Below are 27,577 nucleotides of genomic sequence, written 5' to 3'. Positions count from 1 at the left end.
TAACTTGTCTGTTTGGCCTGTGTAAGGCCTTCCACCATAGTAAATTTCCCATAAAGTTGAATCAGGATGAATTTATTGATAGCATCCCACTAAGCAGAGATTCTGGATTTAATAGTTTAGCTCAAAGGGTTAGAAAAGGCTCTAACAGGCCGGGCGCGGTGGCTCAAGCCTGTAATCCCAGCACTTTGGGAGGCCGAGGCGGGTGGATCACAAGGTCAGGAGATCGAGACCATCCTGGCGAACACGGTGAAACCCCGTCTCTACTAAAAATACAAAAACCTAGCCGGGCGCGGTAGCGGACGCCTGTAGTCCCAGCTACTCGGGAGGCTGAGGCGGGAGAATGGCGTGAACCCGGGGGGCGGAGCTTGCAGTGAGCCGAGATTGCGCCACTGCACTCCAGCCTGGGAGACACAGTGAGACTCCGTCTCAAAAAAAAAAAAAAAAAAAAAAAAAAAAAAAGAAAAGGCTCTAACAGTTGGGTTCGTTGGCTGAAACATGGACTACAAGGTGGTCTACCTTAAATGAAATCAAATGCCAGAACTAACTGCCTTGTTACACTGAAGAGGACGATATCCAAAGGCTAGAGAGGGAGGTGGAAATATTAGAATAAATTTGTCATGTAAGACATGCTCACATACCCCAGGAGAGTCCTGAGGACACACATTCCATCATGATGGTGAGAAATAAATTTGTGAGGGGAGCCCCAGCATCCTTAAAGAGCTCTGCGATCCTTCTTCTTACAGGTCAGACATTACCATGGGAATTGCTGCCACTGAACTGGGTGGCATACCTAAATGCAATAAGGATAATTGGCTCCCAGGGTGGCAGAGGCCGTGTGGCAGCCTTAATCATCAAAGACAAGGTTGATGTGGTTACACAGTGAACAGCAAAGTCAATGCAGTAATCAGAATAGTCTAACTTGTGGAGACCTGTGGAATTGGCTAGTTGATGATGGTGTTTCTAGAAAAGAAATAGGTAATCTACTAAATTCTTAATCTATATATAAACAAGAGTTAAAAAACTACTGAACTATGAAGTGAGGCCAAGTAGAAATCACCAGAAATGTCTCCACTTAGAAAAAGAGTAAATCAGAAGCAAATCTGTATTCCTAGAGGGACTGCAGAGCTTAATGCCACCATTGAGGACTTGAAGGATGCAGGGGTGATGATTCCCCTCACATCTCATTTACTCATCTACTTGGTGTGTGTAGGGCCTGCCACCTCAATGAAATTCCCAGGGATCTAGTTGTATGGGGTATGTTAGACATAACCCTTCTAAAATAAGGATTAAGTTGTTGCATTTGGCTCCTTATGCAACCAAAAATGAAACACAGTGCCAAGTGGGTGGGCCTCTTTGGATTTTAGAAGCAACTTATTCTTTATTTGGGTGTACTACTCTGACTGATTTATTGAGTGACCCAAAAAGCTGCTAGTTTTGGGTGATTCCCCAAATGAGAGAAGGCTCTATAACAAGTCCAAGCTGCCATGTAAGCTGCTTTGTCATTTGGAACATATGATTAATCAGATCTGATGATGGTGCTTGAAGTGCCAGTAGCAGATAGAGATGTTGATCAGAGCCTTTGCCAGGTCCCTGAAGGTGAATCACAGTGCACACTCTGAGGCTTTGTTCCAAAACCTTGCCATCTTCTGAAGACAACTACTTTTCTTTTGAGAAACAGCTTTTTGTCTGCTACTGGGTTTATACAGAAACTGAACACCTCACCATGGGCCACCAAGTTACTATGAAATCTAAGCTACTCATCATTAAAAGGTTGTTGTCTTACCCACCAAGTCTTTTAATGTTGGGCATGTATAGCCATACCCCAATATCAAATGGAAGTGGTATATATATGATTGGCCTGAAACAGGCTCAAGTAATTTACCTAAGGAAGTGACCCAAATGCCCATGGTCCCCACTCCTGCCATTACCTTCTCCCTACTAGTCAACACTATGGTCTCCTGAGGAGTTCCCTGCAATCAATTGACTGAGGAAACAAGATTTCAGAATGGTTTACAGATGGTATTGCATGATATGCCAATACCACCTGAATGTAAAGAGAGATTGCACTAGAGCCCCTTTCTCATATATATCTGAAGGACAGTGCTAAAGAGAAGTCTTCCTAGCGGACTCAACTTTGAGCAGTGAAACTGGGTGTTCATTTTACTTGAAAGGAGAAATGGCCAGAGGTATAAGACTATATTGACTCATGGGCTGTGGTCAACAGTTTGGAGATAGGCATCAACTTAAAAGGAACATGATTGAAAAATTGGTGACAAGGATAGCTGAGAAGAGGTATGTAGATAGACATCTCTAAATGGACATAGAACCTAACATTCATGTCCCGTGTAAATGCTCCCAAAAGATGACCTCAGCAGAGGAGAATTTTAATAATCAAATGGGTAGAATGACCCATTCTGTGGATACTGTGCTTCTTTCCCCAGCCACTGCTGTCTTTGACTGGTGGGCTTGTGAACGGTGGCTGTGGGGAGGGATGAAGTTTACGCATGGGCTCAGTAACATGAACTTCCACTCAACAGGGAAGTTGGAGATGGACCAACCTGACTTCAGCTACTGCTGAGTGCCCAATCTGCCAGCAGCAGAGACCAACACTGAGCCTCCAGTATGGTATCATTCCCTGGGTGATTAACCAAGCTACCTGGTGACAGCTTGATTATATGAGACTGCTTCTATCTTGGAAAAAGTGCTGCTTTGTTATTACTGGAATTATACACTTACTGTGGATATAAATTTACTCTCCCTCATGTAAAGTTTCTGTTGTAACTACCTCTATGAATTTACATAATACTTAATCCATGCTTATGGTAATCCACACAGCATGCCTTCTGATCAAGGAGCTTACTTCACAGCAAATGAAGTACAGAAACTCTCATTCACTGATCTTACCATGTTCTCCATCATCCTGAGTTAGATGGCATAATAGAAAACAGTGGAATGGCCTTTGAAGACTCAGTCATAGTGCCAAGTAGGTAGCAGTATTTTGCTTGGCTCTGGAAATATTCTCTAGGCGGCTGTACATGTTCTAAATCTAAAAATGATGTAAATGACGAGTAAATGGGTGCAGCACACCAACATGGCGCATGTATACATATGTAACAAACCTGCATGTTGTGTACATGTACCCTAGAACTTAAAGTATAATTTTAAAACTCTAAAAATGTATATGCTTAATATGTGGTGCTTGATCTCCTATTGCCAGGATTCATGAATCCAACAATCAAGGGGTGGAAACGAGAGTGACATCAATAACTATTACGCTTAGCAATCCACTAGAGAAAAATTGCTTCATGTCCCCACAACCTTATGCTTTGCTGGTGGAGAGGTCTTAGTTTCAAAGGGAGGTGTGCTTCCACTAGAAGACAAAAGGATTCTACTGAACTGGGAATTAAGGCTGCCGCCAGTCACTCTGAGCTCCCCAGACCTCTGAATCAACAGGCAAAGGAAGAAATTATTATGTTGGTTGGAGTGGTGAATCCTGATTACCAAGGGGAAATTGGGCTATACCACGCAATGGAGGTAAGGATGAGCATGTCTGAAACACAGGAGATCCCTTAGGGCATCTCTTATTACTACCACATTCTGTGAAGAAAACCAATAGAAAACCACAATATTTCAATTCAGGCAGGACTGCTAATGGCCCAGCCCCTTCAGGAATGAAGGTTTGGGTCACCCCGCCAGGCTAAGAACCATAACCAGCTGAGGTGCCTGCTTAAGAGCAGAGAATTATGAAATGGGTAACGGAAGAAGGGAATCATAAATACCAGCATTGACCATTTATGACATGGCCAGTTGTAGAAGCAAGGACAGTAATTTTTAAGTATCCCTTATTTTGTTAGAAATGTGTGTGCACATATATTTAAGATTTTTGCTTTCTTTCCCTCTTTTAAGTGATTATGATCTAACATAAAATATATTAATAATAGCTAACTTTACATTACAATGTTTAAGTTACAGAATGTCAAGGAGAACAGTGAATGACATTGAATCCTCTTGTAGGGAAAGGGTTACCATGTTTTGGGTTGGAAAACATGCTTCAGGATAGCTGTATCGCATTAGGTGGAAGAGTAACTTTGCTATGTTCTTTATTTTGAGATTAAATATGGTTTCAGGAAATGTGCCTGAGTCTAAAGCTGACAAAGTATGGACTGTGATGTAGTGATCATCTTCATGCGTCAACCTGACTAGGCTGTAGTCCCCAGTTAATCAATCAGACACTCATCTAGGTGTTTCTGTGAAGGAATTTTATAAATGTGACTAATATCTGCAATCAATTGACTTTAAGTGAGGAAGATTATCCTCAATATCTCAGTGGTCCAGATTCAATCATCTGAAAGGGCCTAAGAGCAGAACTGAGGTTTTCCTGAGGAAAAATAAATTCTACCTGTGGACTGAAACTTAAACTCTTGCCCCAGAGTTTCCACCCTACCCTTCTGCCAGTGTATAGAATCTTTAAGCCCATTCCTTGCAATGAGTTTCTTAATGTATATCTCCTAGTGGTTCTGTTTCTCTGTTTCTCCTCTGTTTCTCTGGTGGAAGCCTGACGGATACAATTGCATATAGCTAGTGAGGGCATGTAAAAGTGGAACATACTAAAATGACTTTCAGTAAGAAAAATTCCATTAAAAAAAAGAAAGCTTTGTCATTCATCCTGATTCCCAAAGGTGTACTAGAAATACAGTATTTCTATGAAGAAGGTGTAAATTGAGATACAAAACTAAAACCCAGCATAACAAACTACTTGCCCCAAAGTCACACAGGTGAGAATTTGAAGCTAGGTTTTACGGCAGAAACATTTATTTTATTTTAATTGCTTAAATTAACTTCTATTTAATAAATGAATGCATTGTTTCTCTAGACAAGATTCACCATTGTAAAGAAAATCTAATGTAAAGAAAATCTAATAAAAAGAAACATGGATTTTTTTTCCTCTATAGAAAATAGTACTTGGAAAAACAATGATAGCACTTTGAAACTTCATAGTAACTTAGATTTTTTAAAAGTGGACATCAACTAGAGATTTAATTTCAAAATGTAAAGCATGAGAATGCTTGGATTTTGTTTTAAGGGTTTCGTTTTTCTTTGATTACAAATATATGGGTACACATAAAGTCTAAGATCAATAATAGAAGGTTGTTAAATGCTAAGACTCAAGCAAAAGAGTCAATGTTCAATTTTTTCTTAGTTCTTAGAAGTGAAGTCCCTGGTTTGACGTAGGGCATTCCCAAATAATGTAACTGGGGCTGATATTCCCCCAAATGATTGTCATGGAAAAAGCCAGTTAACACTCATATTATTGTAAGGAAATTAATTTCAGCAACTTCCACATACTTTTCTCTTCTATTACAAGCAAGCTTCAGTCAAAAACAAAGACCTACTTCCTAATTCTTTCATTTTATACTTTCTTCTTAGATAGATAACCTCTTCCTAAGGATAAATCTAAGCAGAATAAGGAATAATAACCCCTCCATATTGCATGTTTCACTTCACCTAGTCCCCATGTGAGCAGTTTCAACTGCAGGAAGTCTCATCTGAAGGTTACGACAGCCTTTGAAAAAAAAAAAAGGCAAGGCTGATTGTATCAAAGTTACTTTTTAATCTCCTCATCAGTAATAAAGTAAAGCACAATTTTGTATTAACACACTTGAGTTTTTCAGTTTTCAAAAGGTGACAGTCACATGAGTCTGCACTAAGGAATATGGAAGTCAGCATCTTTAAAGACCTTCCTGGCTTCCAGCTCCAGTATCATTCCAATCCATATAACCCCCAAAGCTGAGGATATCACAAGTATCCTTTAACTTGTGGCGCCACATAACAGAGTCTCTGCTTTAATGCCCTATGTAGTTCACTACTCCCTCCAAGATTGGCCTCTGTGCTAGTCTATCCAGGTTTCCCAGGGCCTGTATTTCAGGCCCCAGCCTCAGCCCCAATCCATGGGATCCACAGTCTGTGAACAGATCTATCTGTTTATCTGCCTGGATATTGTCTGCTTCCAGACTCTGTGTCACCACAGCCCACCCACCTGCTGGGACACCATCTGCTGCACCTTGCTGGTCCTAGTGGACTCCGACCCCCTATCTGCCAGGACCGCCTCCTGTTGACATCATTATTCTCTCCAGATAATGAGCCTACTAACTCGGCTGGACTTTCTCCCATCAGTGGAATCAAGTTCCAATTCCAATGACCTCTTTCACACTGGAGACCATGCCCTGTCATTAAAAAACAAACTAACCCTATCCTCTACCACCAATTCTTATACTAACAATGTTACACTACTCTTTGTCCTATAAAATATTCCAACTTAACAGGTTTCAAGCATAATTAAAACAGATTGTGGATTATTTAAGAAAGAGTTATGTGTGTATGATAACTGTAAAAGATAGAAGTCATGTAACAACCTGTACTAAAGAAAAGTGATAAACAGCAGAATATTTTCACTGGCAATATAGAACTGAAAAGCAATAATCAAATTCAGCTTTCCAAACAGTCTGCCATCTAATAACACAGTTATAAAGACAAAAGTTGAAAAATAAAATAAATGACATTAACCCTTTAGCAGGTAAACAAAATGTGTACCTAATGCAGAAACAAGTCCCAAACCCAGTTACAGGAACTGTCACAGTCCATACAACTCTAAGATATATGAATATTTTGCTTAATTTTTAAAGCAGTCCTTTATTTCTGCAAATATGCCTTGATTTAAAACAAATGACAAAAAAACATCAGTATTAGCTGTATAATCATTAATACTCCACATAGAAACAATGTTTTCATCAGTCTAATAATTTCAAGATGTATTGAAAGCAAAAGCAAGAAACACTTAAAATGATACAATTCTCAGACTCAAAGTACTGTTTGTAGACATCAGATCTGATGAGTTCACATCACATTAAAATGTTATTAAACAATTAACTGTACAGGCAATATTCCAAGTACTTTACAAATATCAACTGCTTTAATCTTCTTAATAACCCTGGGGGAGAGGCACTAATATTAATACCATTTACAAATGAAAACACAGAGACAGAGAGATTAAGTAATTTACCAGCAATCACACAGCTAATAATAAATGACAAAAGTAAGACTCAAATTCAGCAGTCAATGGTTTGATCCCCTGAACTTTGCAGCATCTCTGAATGACTTCTGAGGCTCCTGCAGCCAGAAAGGGGCAAAACAAGGTATAGAATAGAGATTTGACTTCCATTGTCTCGTGCTCTTTCCATAAAATTTTCTGGTCAGTTCAAACGTTCACATAGTGTTAAAAAGACTAAGAAATTCTATGTGGTGGCCTAGTCAATTGTCACAAGCAAAAGCAGCAAAAGAAATATAAAGTATTTCTGAAATCACAACTTTATGTGATATGATTAAACTATGATATACATTTAAATACTGACAACAGAATTCACAAACTAACACATAGAATAATTTTAAGTGAAGTGGCTCATTTTGGGTTAACCCCTTGCAGTCAGCTCACATGATATGAAAAAACAATATAACCACAACCCAAATTAAACCAAAGAAGAGCTTTCACTGATATAAAGCATTGTTTTTTATTAAGCCGCTCTACAGCAACCATACCCATACAAAAAGAACTGACGTATACTAAAGGCTTTAAACAATAATTAGCAATGAAAATATTCATGATGTCTTCCAGCAATTTAAAGATACATCTTCTAAGACAAACAAACAATAATAATCAGTGTATGTGCAGCTTTTAAATAGTGATTTTATCTTTATGAAAGTTATAACCTCAAACTTTTAATGTGTTTTTAAAAAAGCATACATTTACACTTCCCTTCCAATGAAATTTGATTTTTTTAATGACTATAGTTAAAATTTCTATGCTATTTGCAAGGTAGGATAATAGTTTGACATTAAGTTAATAGAAAATATTATGTGTTCTCAAGCATCTGTAAATCAGAATATTATAGGCTGAACATATTTGTAGAGAATTCAAATTACCATTATTTTATTAAGAACATTAGGTGAAACTTGAAACTTAACACATGATAGATCTTTACTTGTAATGTATCACTTAATTTATAATGAGTATTTTAGCAATTACGTTTTTATTTCCAGCAGGTAGTCAAGAATACTGATTTTAGTGACATTGGTGGTAGAGTGGTGATCATAGCTGCCTTCTAAGAATGCTGATTTTATTTATCTTATAAATGTGTAAAACGTTTTGGAGAAACAACAACAAATTTGAAGTGAGTAAAACTTACTAGTTAACACCAGGTTACATAGCTGGTTAATGGCAGTCCTTGAAATACCTAGCTCAAATCTCAAAATCAAACAATTGAATGAGGAAGAAACAGAAAGCTCTCTACTCCTTTGTTCTGTTTCTTATGCTGCTTCTTACATTTAGAAAACATGTAGAGAACTAAGATAATGCATTCTTCGAGCTGCCTCATTAGAAAAATGAAAAAGCTTTGCCTTGCCTTCAAAATGGCTGGTAACAGTATAGCTTTAATTTATTCATTTTTCCTAATGCTTGCTCTCTCCCCTACCAAGTATATCTAAACACTGCCTCTTTTTTAAAAAAATTAAAAATCTGCAATCCTTTTAATCCTAGGAGCTATACTAGTTTAGAAGTTTAAAATAAAGATGTAATAAGGAATTTGGTGTCCTAACACCATGAATCATAGTGATACAATAGCAATATAACATTTACTATGAAGAATACCTGAGACCAAGCCTAGGTGAAGGAAATTACAGGTCTATATTGAACATGCAAGTTTCAAGCTATGGTTTAATTAGTGAGTCAATTTTCTGTCTCCAGTACATTGGCACACCCAAACCTTAAAGATATGTAACACTCATTCACTAGCCGGAAATCAAGACAATTGTGGGACAAAACTAAGCTGACAGTAACTAGAAAAGAGATGATGTCTGATCATCAGTGACACCTGATTTTCCAGACCAGATTCTCCTACCTAAGGGGACAAATGAGACAGAGTGAGAAGAGGGAGCAAATAGCTTTACCTGGTATATGAGATAGCAAGCGCAAGGAAACAATGATAGATTAAAACTACACTCTTGGCCGGGCGCAGCGGCTCACGCCTGTAATCCCAGCACTTTGGGAGGCCGAGGCGGGGGGATCACAAGATCAGAAGATCGAGACCATCCTGGCTAACACGGTGAAACCCCGTCTCTACTAAAAATACAAAAAAAATTAGCCAGGCATGGTGGCGGGCGCCTGTAGTCCCAGCTACTTCGGAGGCTGAGGCAGGAAAATAGCGTGAACCTGGGAGGTGGAGATTGCAGTGAGCCGAGATCGTGCCACTGCACTTCAGCCTGGGCAACAAAGTGAGACTGTCTCAAAACAAACAAACAAACAAACAAAAAAGCCTATACTCTTACCAGCCATTGTGAAAGCAAGGTATCAGACTTCATTTTTCTAATGAGGTGGCTCTAAGACTGCATTATCTTAGCTGTCTGTGTGTTTTCTAAACATAAACACCATAATAACAAACAATGAACTAGAAAAGCTTTCTATCTCTTGCCCCATGCAATATTTTGATTTTGAGATTTGGGCTGGATATTTCAAGGATGGTCATTAACTAGCTATGTAACCCAGCGTTAAAAGAACAACTTTAGACAAAATAAATTTAACAGCTTATTTAAGCAAATAATGAATAATGAATCAGACAGCACTCAAAACTGTCACAGAGTTCTGCTCTAGCAGCCTAAGCAGTGGGCTTTTACAGTCTGAACATGGAAATAAAGTAAAAAATTACTTGATTCACTATAGTTATGCATTTCCCTTATTTGTGTACGGTTCAATGGGAGGTCTCTTGTTATATAACCAATCAGCTATCTGGTGTCTGTGATTGGCTGAAGCTCAATTCAAAATTCATCAGTAACAGCCGGGTGGCTCAGACCTCTAATCCCAGCACTTTGGGAGGCTGAGGTGGGCGGATCATCTGAGGTCAGGAGTTTGAGACCAGCCTGGCCAACATGGTGAAACCCGGTGTCTACTAAAAATAAAAAAGTAGCTGGGTGTGATGGCATGGGCCTGTAGTCCCAGCTACTCAGGAGGCTGAGGCAGGAGAATCACTTGAACCCAGGCAGTGGAGGTTACAGTGAGCTAAGATTGTGCCATTGCACTCCATCCTGGGTGACAGAGTGAGACTCTATCTCAAAATATATATATATATATATCAGTGATGACAGGGAATGCCTCGAAGTTAACTTTTGGTGTGGCTTGTATAAGCGCTCTGGAAACAGAAACAACCCTACATGAGTGGCCTGCTGATTATTTGGCTTTAACACCAGAAAGTCACATCACCTCTCATAGCTTTGTTTTCTTCATACACAGTCTGATCCTTCACTGTGGTTTGCCTGGGAAACCATATTTTCCTGACTTCCCCTCCATTTTAGCTTTTGCCATTTTCAAAAGTTCCCAGTGTTGGTAATATATAAAGCCATAAATTAGAATGATGTTTTCTTCTAACTTTTCTGGCAATAACGTTCTGCTATCCATGGGCCCAATTTAGGAGTAGGGAAGGCCACTAGATGTGAATAGCAAATGAAGTGTTTCATTTACCAAGTGAAATATACATTTCACAGGGAGAACAGAGTTAGAACTACATATATATCTGTATATATTTCAAAAACAATGTTTTGGAAAGACGTGTGATATTATTTTTGTAAGTTAAAAAACACAGATCAAGACTAAATATTGGAATGGTTGTATAAATAGATGAGTGAAAATATAAAATAGACTGAAACAATGCACACTAATTCATAGGAGTTTCTGAGAGGAGACTTAACTGTTGCATTTTATTTCTTTATAAAGGAGGTTTTAAGCAGACATTATAAAATAAAATGAGTCAATTCTGGGAGGTGGGAAATTGATTTTATTCTTTGTTCTTCATTATTTAAATGTCTCATTATTTGAATTCATATTCATATAATATGAATTACATGAACAAAAAACAGAACACAGACTATGAAAACAAAGAGAAGGTGAAACTAATCAAAGATAGGCCTGGAAAAGTGAGCCCAGAGTATTGAAATATTTATTTATTTAAATATTCATTATTGCAGCTGGTAAGCATGTGAGAAGTGAACCGCAGTCCATTGAGTTAATGTTCTCACAGGCAATCACTAACTGCTTTATGTGTCTCATGTTGGCATAATCTCAATGTAGTTCACCACCTGAGTCCTTTTGAACTTTTTACTGGCTAGTTCTAATTATGGAACAGTTGATACTAACAACATGATTGAAAAATAGGAATTGATTACAACACAGATACTTAGAACTAAACCCTAGCAACTTTCAAACTCATCCAACTTGCATGAGCAGGCTCTCTTTGAACATGTAACACAACATGTTGTCGAAGATCTCCTTTGATATGACAAACTGAAGTTGACAGTACAGGTCTCTTAGAATAATACAAAGTAGAAATTGAGCTAAAAAAATCTTTCCAGCAACTAAGAATAGGTAAATAATAAGGAAATGGTAACAAAGTAGAACAATTGTCTTGGCAGCTTTTCTAATGTTGTATATGTTTAATATTTCTCACTGTACATTTTAGAAACATTTTGTTTTTATGAATCCCAAATAAGAAGAGAGGAATTTTTTTTTTTTTTTTTTTTTTTTTTTTTTTTTTGCGAGGTAGAGTCTCGCTCTGTCTCCCAGACTAGAGTGCAGTGGCGTGATCTCGGCTCACTGCAAGCTCTGCCTCCCGGGTTCACGCCATTCTCCTGCCTCAGCCTCCCGAGTAGCTGGGACTACAGGCGCCCGCCACCACGCCCGGCTAATTTTTTGTATTTTTAGTAAAGACGGGGTTTCACCATGTTAGCCAGGATGGTCTCGATTTCCTGACCTCGTGATTCGCCCACCTCAACCTCCCAAAGTACTGGGATTACAGGCGTGAGCCACTGCGCCCGGCCAAAGAGAGGAACTTTTTACCTTAGTGGGTGTCATTTTAACCTTCTGGATTGTTTAAGGGAGTCCAAGTGTTTCCCAAGATGACATTCTAGTTCCCATGTATTGAGTACCATCTATTGAGTGCCCACTATATAGCAATCATTTTGAATTAGTTCATTTACACTCATTTTTTTCTCTTCTCACTGCAGTCCTGTGACATGTACTATCTCCTTTTCTCTGATGTAGTCACTAAGGATCAGAGATGAGAGATTTGGTCAAAGCCTAAGAGTAAATGACAAAGCTGGTAGGTCTAACTTAAAAGCAGCCTTGTATAGTCCCTTACTGTATTGTCTTCAGAGGAACCCTGCCCACATCAATGATTTCAACAACAGACCCTAGAATTTTTGTCTTTGGAGATGAATTAATTACCCACCGCCAACACCAACCCCTTATCCTCCCACTTGTGATCAACCAACTCAGTTATCAGAGGTAGCTTGTTATAATTTCAGACAGCCTTTTCCTTGATTAAGCAAAAAGGTTTTCTCCTCTAATTCCATCCACTCAAATCTAGTTTTGCCTTCTCAATCACACAGATTTTTTTGACATGATATTTCTGGCATAATTGAAGAAAGTTAGCACATCTTCTCTAGGACCTCCACAAAGTAAATCATCAGCCACTCCTGATATAACACCTTTTGGGTCTCCTCACACTCCTCTAGTCAATTTTTCTCTAGTTCAGAATTTCCATGCTAGTGATTCACAGACTCTGGAGAATTGCAGTGTCTTTAGCTCCGATTCCCACAGCTCACAACAGTGCAGGGCACAGGGTAAATGGGGTAAATGCTCAAAGAACACTTACTGAATGAAGAAATGAGAAAATGAGTTTGGCACATTGCAAACATTAATTGACAATTACTTTGATCACTAAGAATTAGTGTTAATCTGTTAACGACCACCTTCATTCTTTGTATATATTCCCTTTACTCTCCTTGACAAGGGTGTCTGTGTGTTCTGCTCCTTTGTTTGTTGGTTGTTTTGTTTTGCTTTCCATTTCCTCTCCAGAATTCACTGCTTACAGTGTTTGGACAGTCTTCAAAAAGTGACAGTCTGGCTAGCACGAACAGTAACAAGGTTTATTCTTTATGTTTAGGGTTATGCTTGTTTGATTTGGTTAGTCGTGCTTAAAACAAAATGGCTAGGTTTCTCTTTTGCTTTTATTACCTAAGTGAAGAAGAAAACATTTTACACAGTTCATTTGACTACTTTCAGACTTTTTTCTGGTGGTGGTCAAATAATATATGTACTAAATGTAGATTTATGGACAAATAAAGATACATGTTTAAAAATCAATGTTTATTTAGTAAGGGTATTAGAGTTAAGGTCTATTCTGTAGTCTTTTTATGGTTTCAGGCACTTCTAGGCATGTCTCCTGAGCCAGCAGGATGAATCTGCCAGGGATATAACTTCATGAATGCGTAAAAATTCTTATAGGAAGGACTATGATGATAGCTGTTAGCCAAATCCTTAGGACCAAGACCTGCCTGGCAAAAAGCCACTTATTAACAGTCCCAGTCCTTGTGTAAGTGAGGGAAAATAACTCTTTAAGGTGAATGGATAAAAAGAGTTGAGGTACCAAACTCAATACAGGGACAACAGTCAGGGTTAGAAGGCAACAGATGAATGGCTAAAAGCAGAACTTCGGGCAATTTGAGCCCTGAAACAAAAGGGTGACACAGGTAGGGGAACAGATTCCCTGTCAGCTGAAAGACTGCTAGCGAGAGGACATGAAGCAGAGTGAGTGCTCTCAGGAGGATTAGCAGTGAACAGGAGTCAATGCATTGGCCAGAATCATGGATAGGGACTGGATGTGAACAGACTAGGAAGTTCACGGGTACACTGGTTACTCTTTCCCATGAGCATATATTTGGAGCTCAGAGTCTAGCAATAATGCTAATACAGCCTGGGACAGAAATTGCTATTTTGTTAGTGTTAATTGATTGTTATAGTACTGGCTGGTATAACCTTGACTATTTTACCTAAATTAAAACTTTAAAAAAATTATTAGTCATTAATTATAATACATTTTCCTTTCATACTTCCTCTGAGTTCCCAGCATTGAAGGAGCAGAGGTACTCTAGAAGGAGACAAACAATGTTTCTTGTATCATCAACTTCAATAAAACAGGAAACATTTCTCTCCAAATTTTATCATTGTGTCACTACTCTGTAGTTATCTACCCTATAGCTCAAGACAGAAATTGAATTATTTCATTTTTATTAGAGATAACTTATTTTAGCATGTTATCTTAATTCGGAGATTACTCAAGGTGGTTGCAAATAATTTCTACTGAAATAAAATGCCCTGGCACATGTAAGAATTATAAAACTGTCTGGTTGAAATCCTCTACTCTCTTGGATACTCTAAGCCAAATTAATTGATCTTTTTAGGTGGAACAATTCAACTTTCCATATTATCACTGGTCTTTTCTAGAACTTCATCTTTATTTACTTATTTATTTATTATTTTTTGAGATAGAGTCTCACTCTGTAACCCAGGCTGGAGTGCAGTGACGTGATCTCCATTCACTGCAAGCTCCACATCCTGGGTTCATGCCATTCTCCTGCCTCAGCCTCCCAAGTAGCTGGGACTACAGGTACCCGCCACCGTGCCCAGCTAAGTTTTTGTATTTTTAGTAAAGACAGGGTTTCATTGTGTTAGCCAGAATGGTCTCGATCTCCTGACCTTGTGATCCACTTGCCTCGGCCTCCCAAAGTGCTGGGATTACAGGCATGAGCCACCGTGCCCGGCCTTCATCTTTATTTTTAACTAAGACATACTATATATTCTTCACGCAAAAACTTCTGTGATGCTGTGTGCCTTCAGGAGATAAAATAGCAAATTAGTACTATCCCAGAACAATTTCTGCTTTACTAAGCCGTCAAACAGTAATATATTGGAATGTTAGTCAGGACTTACTGATTTATTAATTCCATTTCCCCTCAAAAAATTAAGGAAGAGCAATTTTCAAACATTTATTAGGTTCATGCTATTTGGGTCTCTTCTTTGTTTTATATGTACAGAAGTTTTAATATATCTACAATTAAGTCTATCAATCTCCAGTTATGATTTGTGCCTTCAATGTCATGTTAGACAAGGTTATGAAATTATTTGCCAATCTATTTTCCTCCAGTTATGTCTCGGTCGTTGTTCTGCTTTTTTTTTTTTGAGACGGAGTCTCGCTCTGTCGCCCAGGCTGGACTGCAGTGGCCGGATCTCAGCTCACTGCAAGCTCCGCCTCCCGGGTTCCCGCCATTCTCCTGCCTCAGCCTCCCGAGTAGCTGGGAGCACAGGCGCCGCCACCACGCCCGGCTAAATTTTTTTTGTATTTTTTAGTAGAGACGGGGTTTCACCTTGTTAGCCAGGATGGTCTCGATCTCCTGACTTCGTGATCCGCCCGTCTCGGCCTCCCAAAGTGCTGGGATTACAGGCTTGAGCCACCGCGCCCGGCTTGTTCTGCTTTTATCAATCTGACAAGTTATTTGTATATTGTATAAATAAAATATCCAAATTTACATGTTTTCCTAATATTAACTAATTATTGTTGTTGTGCTTTTTGAAGAGTCACTACTTTCTCCATCAACATAAAATGTGGTTTTTCTTATGCATTACTTTTACATGTGCTTTGATCTGTTTGGGGTTTTCTCAAACTGACTTGGCTTCTCTAAGTTTCTATGTTAGTAAATAGTACCACACAGTTTTAATAATTATAACTTTTTAATATGCTTTAATACAGGGAAATAGCAAGTTTCATCTTTCTTCTTTTTTCAAAAATGTACATTTTCCAGACTGTCCATGCTTCCAGATGAATTTTAATAATCATTTTGCCAAGCTCTCTCCCAAGTCCTTTTTGGGATTTTAAATGAAATTGTACTAACTTTATAAATTAATTTGAGGAAGCTAACATCTGTTCAACATCTATTATTCTCATCCAAGAATATAATATAAACCTTCATTACTGCTAATTTTTCTTTCTGCATAACACACTTAACAGCCAATTGTTTATCTTGTATTTCTCTATAGATATTATTTTCTTAATTTAAGTCTTGTACATTTAACAGTTTATTCATAGCTATATAATATTTAATTGATATGATGAGTTTTTTGAATGTTTTTTATTTGCTGCTGTCATAGAAAAACCAACTGATTTTTACACATTTATCTTTTGTAGGGTTACTTAACAAAGTTCATTACCCTAATGGTTCTTCAGTTAATTTTCTTGGGATTTTTAGTAAAATATATATTTTTAGCAAAAAAAAGTAACCTTTTTTATAATAATTATCACCTTTGAGAGGCAGCATAACATGGTATTTATGATTAAAGACTCATGGGTCAAACCATATGAGTTTTAATTCAGCTCTACTACTTATTAGCTTCATGATCTTGGCCTTGTTACTTAGCATCTCTTGGCCTCAGCTTCCCAATTTGTAAAATAGAATGATAATAGTCCGTATGTCCTAGGATTGTTGTGAGGATTAAATGAGTTAATATTTGTAAAGCATTTATAACAGTTCCTAGCATATATAGGAAAAATGCAGAAAATATTAGTCTTTTAAAACATTTATTGCATTGGTTAAAATTTGTTAAATGGTATTAACTATAAGTGATGAAATTGGTCATGTAGTAAGCTACTAGGGTTTTTCTGCTTTGTTGAAATCACTTTTTTGTATTTTAATGACATCTCTCTATTCCTAAATTACTACGTTACATGTATGTGTATTTTCTTAAAAGAAATATGGTTGCATTTTATCAAAGGTCATTTGAAATCTATTTGGAAGTTAAAATAGGGGTTTTATTCTTTGGTCTAAGATTATGAAATCACTTTAATAAGTTTCCTGTGAACCACTTTCACATACCTAGAATAAACACCATGTATTGTATTATTCTATTTTATTGATAACTACATTCTTTAGCTAGTATTTCAATGAATTTTTATGATTTTCTTTTTTGTGATACTTTTATTAGTTTTGTTTTTTTTCTTTTACTTTTTTAGTATTGTGCTTCTTAATAAATAAATCAGAAAAATGTTTTCTCTTTCAAAGAATTCATAGGGTATAGGGATAATTTGTTCCTTAAGAGTGTGTATTTCTAGTAACTGATTATAAACAGCTGATGAAAATAAGATACTATAGTCATTTAAACATAGTGCTTTACCTCCCACCAAACATTTCTATTCAAGCTGGTCAAGGACATAGGCTTATGCATCCGACAAAATTAGGCTCAAGTCCTAACTCACCACCCACTTGCTAAATGTGTGCATTTGGCAAAGTATGCTTGTATCACAAGAAATAACCATGCCTCCTTACCTTCCTCATAGAGTTATTGTGAGAATTAAATAAGATTATGCTTATAAATCACTGTATACTCAGCCCGCAATATAGACCTAATAAATTATTTTATATATTAGTTTTAATTTTCCTTAAGTATAAAATTAATTTGTATTTATAATTCTACTTATTTTGTTCTCATACGGAGATTCTAGTGGTTTATGTAGAAACATAAATGGTTTGGGTAAAATTATTTGTGTGAAATTAGTTTATAATAAAAGTAGATTTTAATTAGGACATGTTATTCTTAAATTTATTTTTAGACATGTTGACATAAATTTAAATTTTCACATCAAAGTGAAAATGCTCTGGTGAGCCATGGAAATGAACCTATTGTCAATGTTTAAACGAAATCACGGAGGGTTAATAGGAAAGTTGTACACTAGTTTTAAGAAGACTAGGCAATGAGCCTAAACCAAACGTAATGTCTTCCACTCCTTCCTGCTCCCCTGGAGTTGTGTTCTAGTAGGAATATGAGAGGGGGAGAAGAACTTTGGAGCCTCCCCTCAGGCTGCAGCTGACCTTGGGTTCTCTTGGTCTGTCACCTAAGCTGCAGTGGAGAAGCAAGGTTCTCACTCTGGGTAGGAGAATGTAGCACTAAGGGATCCAGGTGCCCTCAAATACAAGTTTTACCAAACTGATAACATTTATATATTTATTTTTTATTTATTTATTTATTTTTGTTATACTTTAAGTTCTGGAATACATGTACAGAATGTGCAGGTATGCATGTGCCGTGGTGGTTTGCTGCACCCATCAACCCGCCATCTACATTAGGTATTTCTCCTAATGTCATCCCTCCCCTTACCCCACACCCCCTGATAGGCCCCGGTGTGTGATATTTCCCTCTGTGTCCATGTGTTGTCAGTGTTCAACCCCTACTTATGAGTGAGAACATGTGGTGTTTGGTTTTCTGTTCCTGTGGTACAAACTGATAACAATTTTATGAAATACTAATAAGACTGCAATATGAATGTGGCTTCAGTTTTCAAAGGATGCACTACTGATGTAGGCAAGTACGAGTACATACAGATATCTGTCCTAGATAGATAGATAGATAGATAGATAGATAGATAGATAGATAGATAGATGATAGATAGATAGATAGGTAGGTAGGCAGGCAGGTAGATAGATAGATAGATAGATAGATAGATAGATAGATAGATAGGAGATAGATAGGACAGATATCTGTGAGATACCAGCACACAAAAACCTGTCTCTGAAACAAGTATTAACTTGAGGTTTAGTCATCAAGAATATTTAATTGTATGTACTAATTATAATTCTATTACTATGGTCTCTAAGGAGAGTAGTAATAAGAAAAGCAGTCAGTTTATAAGATCTGATAGGCAGTATGAATTTCTCTTCTATTTTAAAGGCTATAAATTTCAAAATATCATTCTGATGGGCTAGCCGCCTCTACGAGAACAATTTAAATAGGCACAGCTAAGAGTGGAAATATCAAACCAAGCTCAGCCTCTACTAATCACTTATCCCTGGCAGACATGAGTTGAAAATGTGTATCTCAAGGTCCCAGTATGTATTGTTCGCTATTAATTAGAAATTAACAGTATATTCTATCAAACTTACATTAAACTACATTGTTTTCTAAAATGAAGATATCCCACCTTACATTTTCTTTGCTGTCATCTGGCTTTATAGCAACAAATATATTTTTAGGAACATGTTCAATATATTATTCCATATGTTCCAAGATCAATGGAACAAAAATGTACTTACTCCTATCTTTCCCGTCCCTGGCACAGGGTTTCCTGCTTCTCCCAGAGTTCTCTTGATCGAGTGTCTTTTCAGTATAGCATGACTCCTGAAGGAAACAAAGGCAGGAAAAGATTTATTAAGATAAACATCTCTAGTTTCTTGTCTCTTGCAAAAAAGAACAAGTCGTTCTTTAGACAAAAACATCTAATTTAGTGACCAAATGTCACATGTTTTTAAAACAACATTCACTGTCTTTTTTATTCCTTTCCCCAAATTGTTTTATTCAGTTTCTCTGATAGCAAGAGCAGAACAAATTTTCTTGAGTAAGCAGCTCCATACACCCAGATAAATAAGGAATATATTTCTTTGTATTATTTTGTTCACCATTCAAACACATCAATTGTATTCTGAGCAGTCTCTCTCGTGTTTTGCTCTAAAACTGTGTAACATGAACAATCAGAGACATTCTTACTGAATAGTAAAATCAACAAGAAAGCAAGATTTTTAAATATATTTTCAAATTTCCATTGAAAATAGATTCACTAGGTGAATGATAGCCTTTCTCAAATGTGTGATTTAAAAAGCAATATATCCCTGCAACCGTTCACCTTTGAATTTAAATACCAAGGAGCAAGGACATTGTTTTCCTAATCATGAGATCTAGTGATTGGAATTGTTGGAGAGAAATGAATCCAATAAAATCCAGTCTATGCATATTGCCTCACCACCAAGAGGCAATATAACATTTTGCTATGAATAGGTAGCAAATTCACTTGAATTTTTTTCTGATCATATTCTTTTAGGTATTTATATGTAAAAAAGTCACCATTTAAAAACTGGTTATGAGCTTTAAATAGTTGGAAAACAACCGAGTTCTTTTCATTTACATATATACTTCTGTGGAGGTGGCCACAGTTGATCACTGGGTTAACCAGATGCCCTTTCACTCAGGCAGTCTACATATTTGAGCAGACACATAGTAAATGCTTAGATGTTAAAAATGAATGAGGCATGTCTCTTTCATTTTATGAAGATCATCTGTTTCTTTTTCTAAATGTGGGGCCAGTAATGTCAACATTCCTCTGTTTGTATACTAGGGTTATTCAGAGCAGGGAAGAGTCTAGTTGCATATTATGTATTCGAGGATCAATGTTGTCTGCTGTCTTTTCTTCCCTACTCCTTTCTAATAAACCATCAAATTCTATCTATTCCAGGCTCTTAATGTTCTTCATGTCACTCTTCCTTCCAATTCCATTTGCATGGGCAAATCTAGTTCAACTCTCCCCAGTCATAGCTTCTTCCATGCCACCCATTCTTCCAGGGGTTATGACATCTCTCACTAGTCTCCCTGGCCTGAGTCATTCCCCTTCCAATCCATTCTCCACACACCTTTCACACTGGGACAGGAACTGAACTTCCAATTTGTATAAAACCCAAGAACTATATGTGGTGGAGATATTTCACTATGATTCTCAAATAAAGTATCTTTTTCCCCAAATGTCAACATCGTTATATTAGCCACTCTTAGTTTTCAAATAGTTTGATTACTCTCTCCTTTGCTTCTCACATAGTTTACAAATACACCAGCAAAAGAATGTCGTAAAGACATTGAAACATAAAGACAGAAGAACTGAACTCAGTTCTAGTAGTTCTAGTTTCAACTCATCTATTTATCAGCTGTTGATTTTGAGTAGTCATCTCCTTTCCTGGAGGTGAATGGCAGACCTTTGCTCACCAAATGGCATAATAATATTAATCCTATCTGTCTCTCCAGGTTGTTCTGAGATTTAAGGAAGTTCACATACAATGAAATTCCAAATATACGGTTATTATGCTCCCTGAAGATCTGCAAAAGTATAAACTTGCTTCTTTTGTTTAACACTAAATTCAGATTGGGAGCCAAGAGGTATCTGTGATCACACTCTTAAGTCTTACAGCTTTCTTTTGGAAAGAAGTTTGTTTTGGCTTCCCCCACACCCCCCAAAAAAGAGCACCAAAGGAATTAAACTGTAATATACTTTGATGTCAAAGACACTCTGAATCTAAAAGAGTGGGAAAAAGGAAAGGGAGCTCAAAACAGTGACAAATCTCAATTGTCTGAACCTGCCATTTAATTAAAATAACTCAACTGCCATATGTAGCACAGATATTAATGCCATCTTCTTCAAACTCTGCTAATATCTCCAGACATTACTGGACACTAATAGAAAATATGTCCCTATTCTCTGTCATTGTGTTGTAGAGTTTTAAATGAAAGAAATGTAGAGTGTGTGCAATAGGATGTTTGTTTGTTCTGTTTCCAAAGAGGAAATAAAAGATATCAACCAAATATTCCTTAATATATAATTAGCACTGTGACCTCAGCTCAAGGAAGTCTTTATTTTAGACATAAAAATGACAAAAAATGCTGCTAATCCATGTTTTCCTCTCCTTCAACCCCTGAGTTCTCATGAGCATCCCATCCTGCTGGTTTCCAGGTAACTTTTATATGGGCTTTTGGATGAGCATTGGTTGCAAATACTTTTGGATGATACTGATTATCTTACTTAACCTCTTTACTGTTTTGGATCACTGGGTAATTGGCCAAACAGGGCACTGAGGATCATAAACTGAAAAGAAACAGATATAGCATATCTGTGCAGTATTGATTTCATCATGCTAATGGATTGAAAATGGTAATTTTAATAGTGCTTTTTAAAATTATTGTTAAAAATCAAATAAAATTCATCATCTTAATCATTTTTAAGCATATAGTTCAGTATTCTTCATCATATTTATATTGTTATACAACCAATATCCACAACTTCTTTGTCTTGCAAAACTGAAACTTCATACCCGTTAAGCTACCACCTCCATTTCTCTTTCCAAAAACCCTGATAACCATCATCTTACTGTTTATATAAATTTTACTATCTAGATAGTTTTATAAGTGGAATCATATAGTATTTGTCTTTTTGTGACTAGCTCATTTCACTTAGCATAATGTTCTCAAAGTTTATCTATGTGGCAACATGTGTCAGAATTTCTTTCCTTTTTAGGCTGAATAAAGCCTTAAATAAAAATACTCTAATGTATATACCACATTTTGTTTATGTGAATAAAACCTTAAATAAAAATACTGTAATGTACATACCATATTTTGTTTATGTGTTCATCCATCAATGGACACTTGAGTTACTTTCACCTTTTGGATATTGTAAATAATGTTACTATGAACATGGGTGGACCAATATCCCCTCAACACCCTGCTTTCAAATCTTCTGGACATATACACAGAAGTGGAATTGCTGGGTCCTACGGTAATAGTATTTCTTTTTAACATAATTGTTTACAATAGTTTTGATTTACAAAAAATTGAAGATAATACAGAAAGTTCCTCTAGTGTTCCATACCCAGTTTCCCCTATTATTAGTATCTTACATTAGTATGGTACATTTATTACAATTAATGAACTAACATTGATATGCTATTGTCAACTAAATCCCATACTTCCTATCTCTTTAGTTTTTATCTAATGCTCCCATGGTATTTCAGAGCGTCATTTAGGATACCGTATTACATTTAGTTATCATGTTTCCTCTTTGCTGTGACATTTTCTTAGACTTTCCTTGTTTTTAATGACCTTAATAGTTTGACAGATATTTTGTAGAATGTCTTTCAATTAGGATTTGCCTGGTGTTTTTCTCATGATTAGACTGTGGCTATGGGATTTTGGGAGGAAGACCACATAGGAAAAGTGCCATTTTCATCACATCATATCAAGGGTCTGTAAAATCAATACGGCATCACTACCGATGTTGACCTTGATGAGATAGTGTTTGTCAGGTTTCTCCGCTGAAAAGTTAGTCTGCCTCTTGCTGCTTTCCACAGTATTTTTGGGAAAGAAGTCACTATGTGTAGCCCACAATTAAGAAGAAAGGAGTTATTTTCTACCTCCTTGAGGATATTGTATCTACATAAATTACTTGGAATTCTTCTACACAGGAGATTTATCTCTTCTTCTCATTTATTTATGTATTCAATTATTTATTCATAATTATATGAACTCATGGGGGATATAATATTTTATACTTTGGATTATAATCCAATAGTACTTTATTATGCTCTGCAAATTGTTCCAGATTGGGTCATCATTAGCTCTTTCAGTTGGCTCCTGTAGTATTTTTCCTGTTAATGCAATGCATATTGCATTATGTATCACAACTCAATATTTCAGCCTTGACATCTAGCATATAGCTCTATCTGGGTAATACAGCTGAGAAAAGGCTTATTCAAGTACAATGAAAGACAGAGAGTATTATGAAGCAGGTGTAATGGACATTGAGGTGTGCCACCAGATGCCCCCTTCAAGACTGAACTATTCATTTCCCCAGCTGATTATCAGTGGCTGATGGCCCTCAACAGAAACCTTCCAATTATGAGTTGCTGCAGGGCATATAGAACCTGCACTGAGCCCTCATTTGGCCTGATTCTGAGGCCACATTCCAGCTGCTGAGTTCCCCATGGAATCAGCTTTCCCCTCTACCCAGGAATGTTTCCTGTATACACAAACAACACTAGGTAACCTCAAGTAAGGGAGATAAGGTGAAAGTCAGTATATTGAACACAAGCAACTGGAAAGAAATTGGTTACAGAGAGGAGAGAATTTAAATTGTGAAAAATGTAGTGAGTCAGGTCAGGCTAGGTTATAAGGAATCCTGAAAGCCAGGCAAAAAGTTTAAGATTGAATTAGTAGCAATAAGTCTAACTGGGGGTGCAGTCCAATAAAGTATGATGTAGCCATACGAAGAAATAGTATCTAGCTATAAGAAACCAGAAATTGTAGCTAACATGTAGTCTAGCTATTAATGTGCAGGGCATACTTTGTATGCACTATGTCATTAAATCTTCATTACAACTATTAAGATCTCAATTTTGCAAATGACAAAACTGAAGCTCAAAAATATTCACTACCTTACCCAAGATCACATAGCTAAGAAGCCCACTGGAGAGATTCAGACTTTGCTCTGTATTACTCTTTAAGTAATGCTATTCTACTCACCATGTCTTAAAGAATATGTAATCATAAGACATGGCAAATATTTCATAAATGTTAAATGAAAGAACTGGATACACTTGATATACAATAGAATCACAATTTTGTTTTTTAAAAGTGTATATGTTAATCCCATACATAACAAAATGTAAATGTTTTCTGTAAGATGATATACAATTAAAATCTTGTATGATTTTAATTAACTTATTTATTTTCTGTATTTTATATACTTTATAAATTAAATCATGTTCTTTCTAATCAGAGAGAAATTAATGATATTTTATAAAAAGAAGTTTCTTTATCAGTAAATGAGTGATCACCATGAAAGTGTCTATGTTATGTCAAGAAAGGATGTAGAACAATTAGCTGTCTGCAAGACTGAAGAAAAGTGAATGAAGGCTATTTGGGGTAATAAACCAAGTGTTTTAGCTTGTGACTAAAAGTTGACAAATGTGAAAGATGTCAACATAATTTATGCCAGGGTTGATTGTTGATTTGGGTAGGGAGAAAAAAGAGTCCAATATACCCCAGGAATTATCCAGAAAAGGAACAATTGGTAAGAAAAGTTGGAAGGAACATGATGAGTTCAAATTAAGGCATTCAGGTATTCAGTGAGAGTAATTCAACCAAGAAGAGCTTATCCAATAGGCAGCTGGGAAATAATATTAGCAGTAAGTACAATCAATTGATCAAATCCAGTAAATACAATCAAAAACAGTAAATACAATCAATTGACCAAAATCAGGGAGTAACTTCAGAAGTGATACATTTTAACCCATGCATTTAAACAAGCCAACAAAAGTGTACAAATTAATTATAGAAAGAGAAGAGCAGAGTGCTAGGACTAAAACTCACAGAAGTTAAAGTTTGGTGAGACAAATGTTAATCAGAGTTTAGAAAATTTACATTTTCCTTTGAATTGCATAGGTGTTATCAGGTAAAGAAAAACAACTCTCAATGTGATATAATTTTTGTTTGAAAGTTATCACCTCATATTAAGAAGGATCTTTAAGTGTGTTCATTTATTCATTCATCCATTCATATATTAAAAAACAATATATACTGAGTGCTTCCTTTGTATGAGAACTTGTACAAGTTGTGATAAAATGTGGTTGTTTGGATCCCTTGGACACATAGGGCTAGCAATAAATAGCAAAATATTAACACAAATAGGCCACACAAAAAACATTCTGCTTCATCTGTCTAGAACACACATTTCCTTTTGCTCTTCCTAGAAGGGTGTGGGTCATTCTTAATGACCCAACTCAAATGCTGCCTCTTCTCTGAAGCTGTAGGAATTGTTCCAGATTGGTATTAATCATAATCTCTGCCCCCAAGTCATTATTTTCATGACTCTCTGATGCTTTCTGTTACAGCCGTGTGTGATAGTCTTCCCCAGAGCCTGTGAACATCTTGAATGGCAATATTTCATTCAATTATCTGTAGGATTTAGCACAATATACTTTAGGTATTCAATAAGTGATCATTGAATGGAAATTCATAAATCTTTACTCATATTAGCAAAAGGTATATAATAACTTTAAAGAATATTTGCAAATGTGTTTTACACTCATTTTTACTCCATAAAGTTAAAAAGGGTGAATTTATACAGTTGTGAAAATATGAACCACTCAAGTGTATTCATTAATAAGTATTCACAACAAAATTAGCATTATTCTATTCAACTTCTGTAATTTAGTTAATATTAATTTTTCATTTCATTGACCTCTAATCTATCTATCTATCATCTATCATCTATCTATCTATCTATCTATCTATCTATCTATCTATCTATCTCTATCTGTCTATCTATATTTTGAGATAGGATGTTGTTCTGTCACCCAGGCTGAAGTGCAGTAATGCAATCCTGGCTCACTGTAGTCTTGACCTTCTGAGCTCAAGAGATCCTCCCATCTCAGCCTCCTGAGTAGCTGGAACTACAGCTGCATGCCACCGCACCTGACTGATTGTTAAGATCTCAATTTTTTGTAGAGATAGAGTTTGTCCATGTTGCCCAGGCTGATCTCAAACTTCTGGGCTCAAGCTAAGCACCTGCCTAGGCCTCCCAAAGTGCTGGGATTACAGGCATGAGCCACTGAAGCTGACCAATCTAATCTGTTGTCTATTTCTTTCCCCATAATATATGCTTGATTTCTACAACTGTGACAGTATTTAAACTAACCTTGGCAATTGCTACATTTTCACAGCTTTCTAAAAAAAGTTAATTAATTAATTAATTATTATTATTGGAAACAGAGTCTTGCTCTGGTGCCCAGACTGGAGTGCAGTGGTGCAATCTCAGCTCACTGCAGCCTCCACTTCTCGGGTTCAATTGATTCTCCTGCCTTGGCTTCCCAAAGTCCTGGGATTAAAGGTGTGAGCCACCAAGCCCGGCCCCGTAGCTTTTTAATTTACATAAAATTGCAAATAATCTGGTTTATACATTCATGGGAAAATCTTTTTATCTACCATGTGGTAGATACAATGGAGGAAACACAGACCCAGTTTTGTGGAAAGGAGGGTTAGAACTAGACTAGTTGATTTAAAAATACACAGAAATGACCAAAATCCAATTTATCTGAAATTTTGTATTCCAGTACTAAAAGCCTCAGTAGGTGCAGAATGAATAAAAAGGAACTGAAAAAAAATGACCAAGAATTAGAGATACATTCATCTTTCAGGTATCAGTTCATACAACTAGTTAAACATCTCATCTAATTGTCTTCCTAGATTCAAGTCAAAACCATAAACATTTTTAATAGGCAAGGTAAAATCAGGTTATCTTAATTAAAAAGGTAACATCGCATTGCACAACTGCTTTTACATAGTAGTTTGGCAAAGTTGACTCAAAGTCTTAAAAATGTTGGCAAACTTTAACCCGGTAATTCCACTGTGAAACTCCTTTCACCCTTTAAGTCCCCAAGATAAATCTCTTTTTACTTTGCTACTGTTAGGAGGAAAAGGAGATAAAGGGATTTTGACATTTAACAAACAACTGTTCTGTATGATGAACCTTAGTAGGCACTTTGCATTTTAGTCCATTTAATCATTGTAATTAATCTATCACATAGTGGACCTTTTGCAAAACTTAAAGATAGTGAGATGCGTCCCTGAGGTCACACAGCTAATAACTCCCAGAGCTGGGATTCAAACTCAGCTCTGTTCAACCCTAAAGCCCACAATTAATCCACTACACATCATGATGCCTCACAATATTCTTGGACTTTTGACCTGGCTTATATATATATTCTTTTCCTCTATATATTTTTTCTCTTATGATTAAATGACTGTTCCTTGATACTTAATATTTTGCTTTATATCTCAAAGTTCTAAGAAATATGAATGTTTTTGGAGAATTGACTCAAAAGCAGTTCATAGACTTATTCATTACCTCTAAGTTTTCTTTTAAGGATTTCCTCTTCCTTTACATCTCATATCAAAGATAATATGTCTTCACATCTGATACTGGAGAGAAACAAGGGTGCTAATATGCCTCCTGAATTTTTGTTTCATGTTCATAGGATGTGGATGGATACAAAGAAACTT

General features: G+C 36.5%; 1 protein-coding gene across 4 annotated transcripts in view; it reads right to left on the bottom strand.

Annotated features, from left to right (window-relative positions):
* PKIB (cAMP-dependent protein kinase inhibitor beta) overlaps positions 1-27,577 on the bottom strand; it is a 248,067-nt gene that overhangs the window by 74,106 nt on the left and 146,384 nt on the right. For all 4 annotated transcript variants that reach the window (XM_025381400.1, XM_025381403.1, XM_025381402.1 and 1 more), the window contains one exon: positions 19,018-19,102. In XM_025381400.1, coding sequence (XP_025237185.1) covers positions 19,018-19,102 — 85 coding nt within the window. The remainder of the gene's footprint in view (positions 1-19,017; positions 19,103-27,577) is intronic.

This window comes from Theropithecus gelada, chromosome 4, assembly GCF_003255815.1.
Source record: "Theropithecus gelada isolate Dixy chromosome 4, Tgel_1.0, whole genome shotgun sequence".
NCBI classification, from domain to species: Eukaryota; Metazoa; Chordata; class Mammalia; order Primates; family Cercopithecidae; genus Theropithecus; species Theropithecus gelada.
The sequence above is the reverse complement of the archived record's forward strand: the minus strand, read 5'-3'. Positions and strand labels throughout refer to the sequence as shown.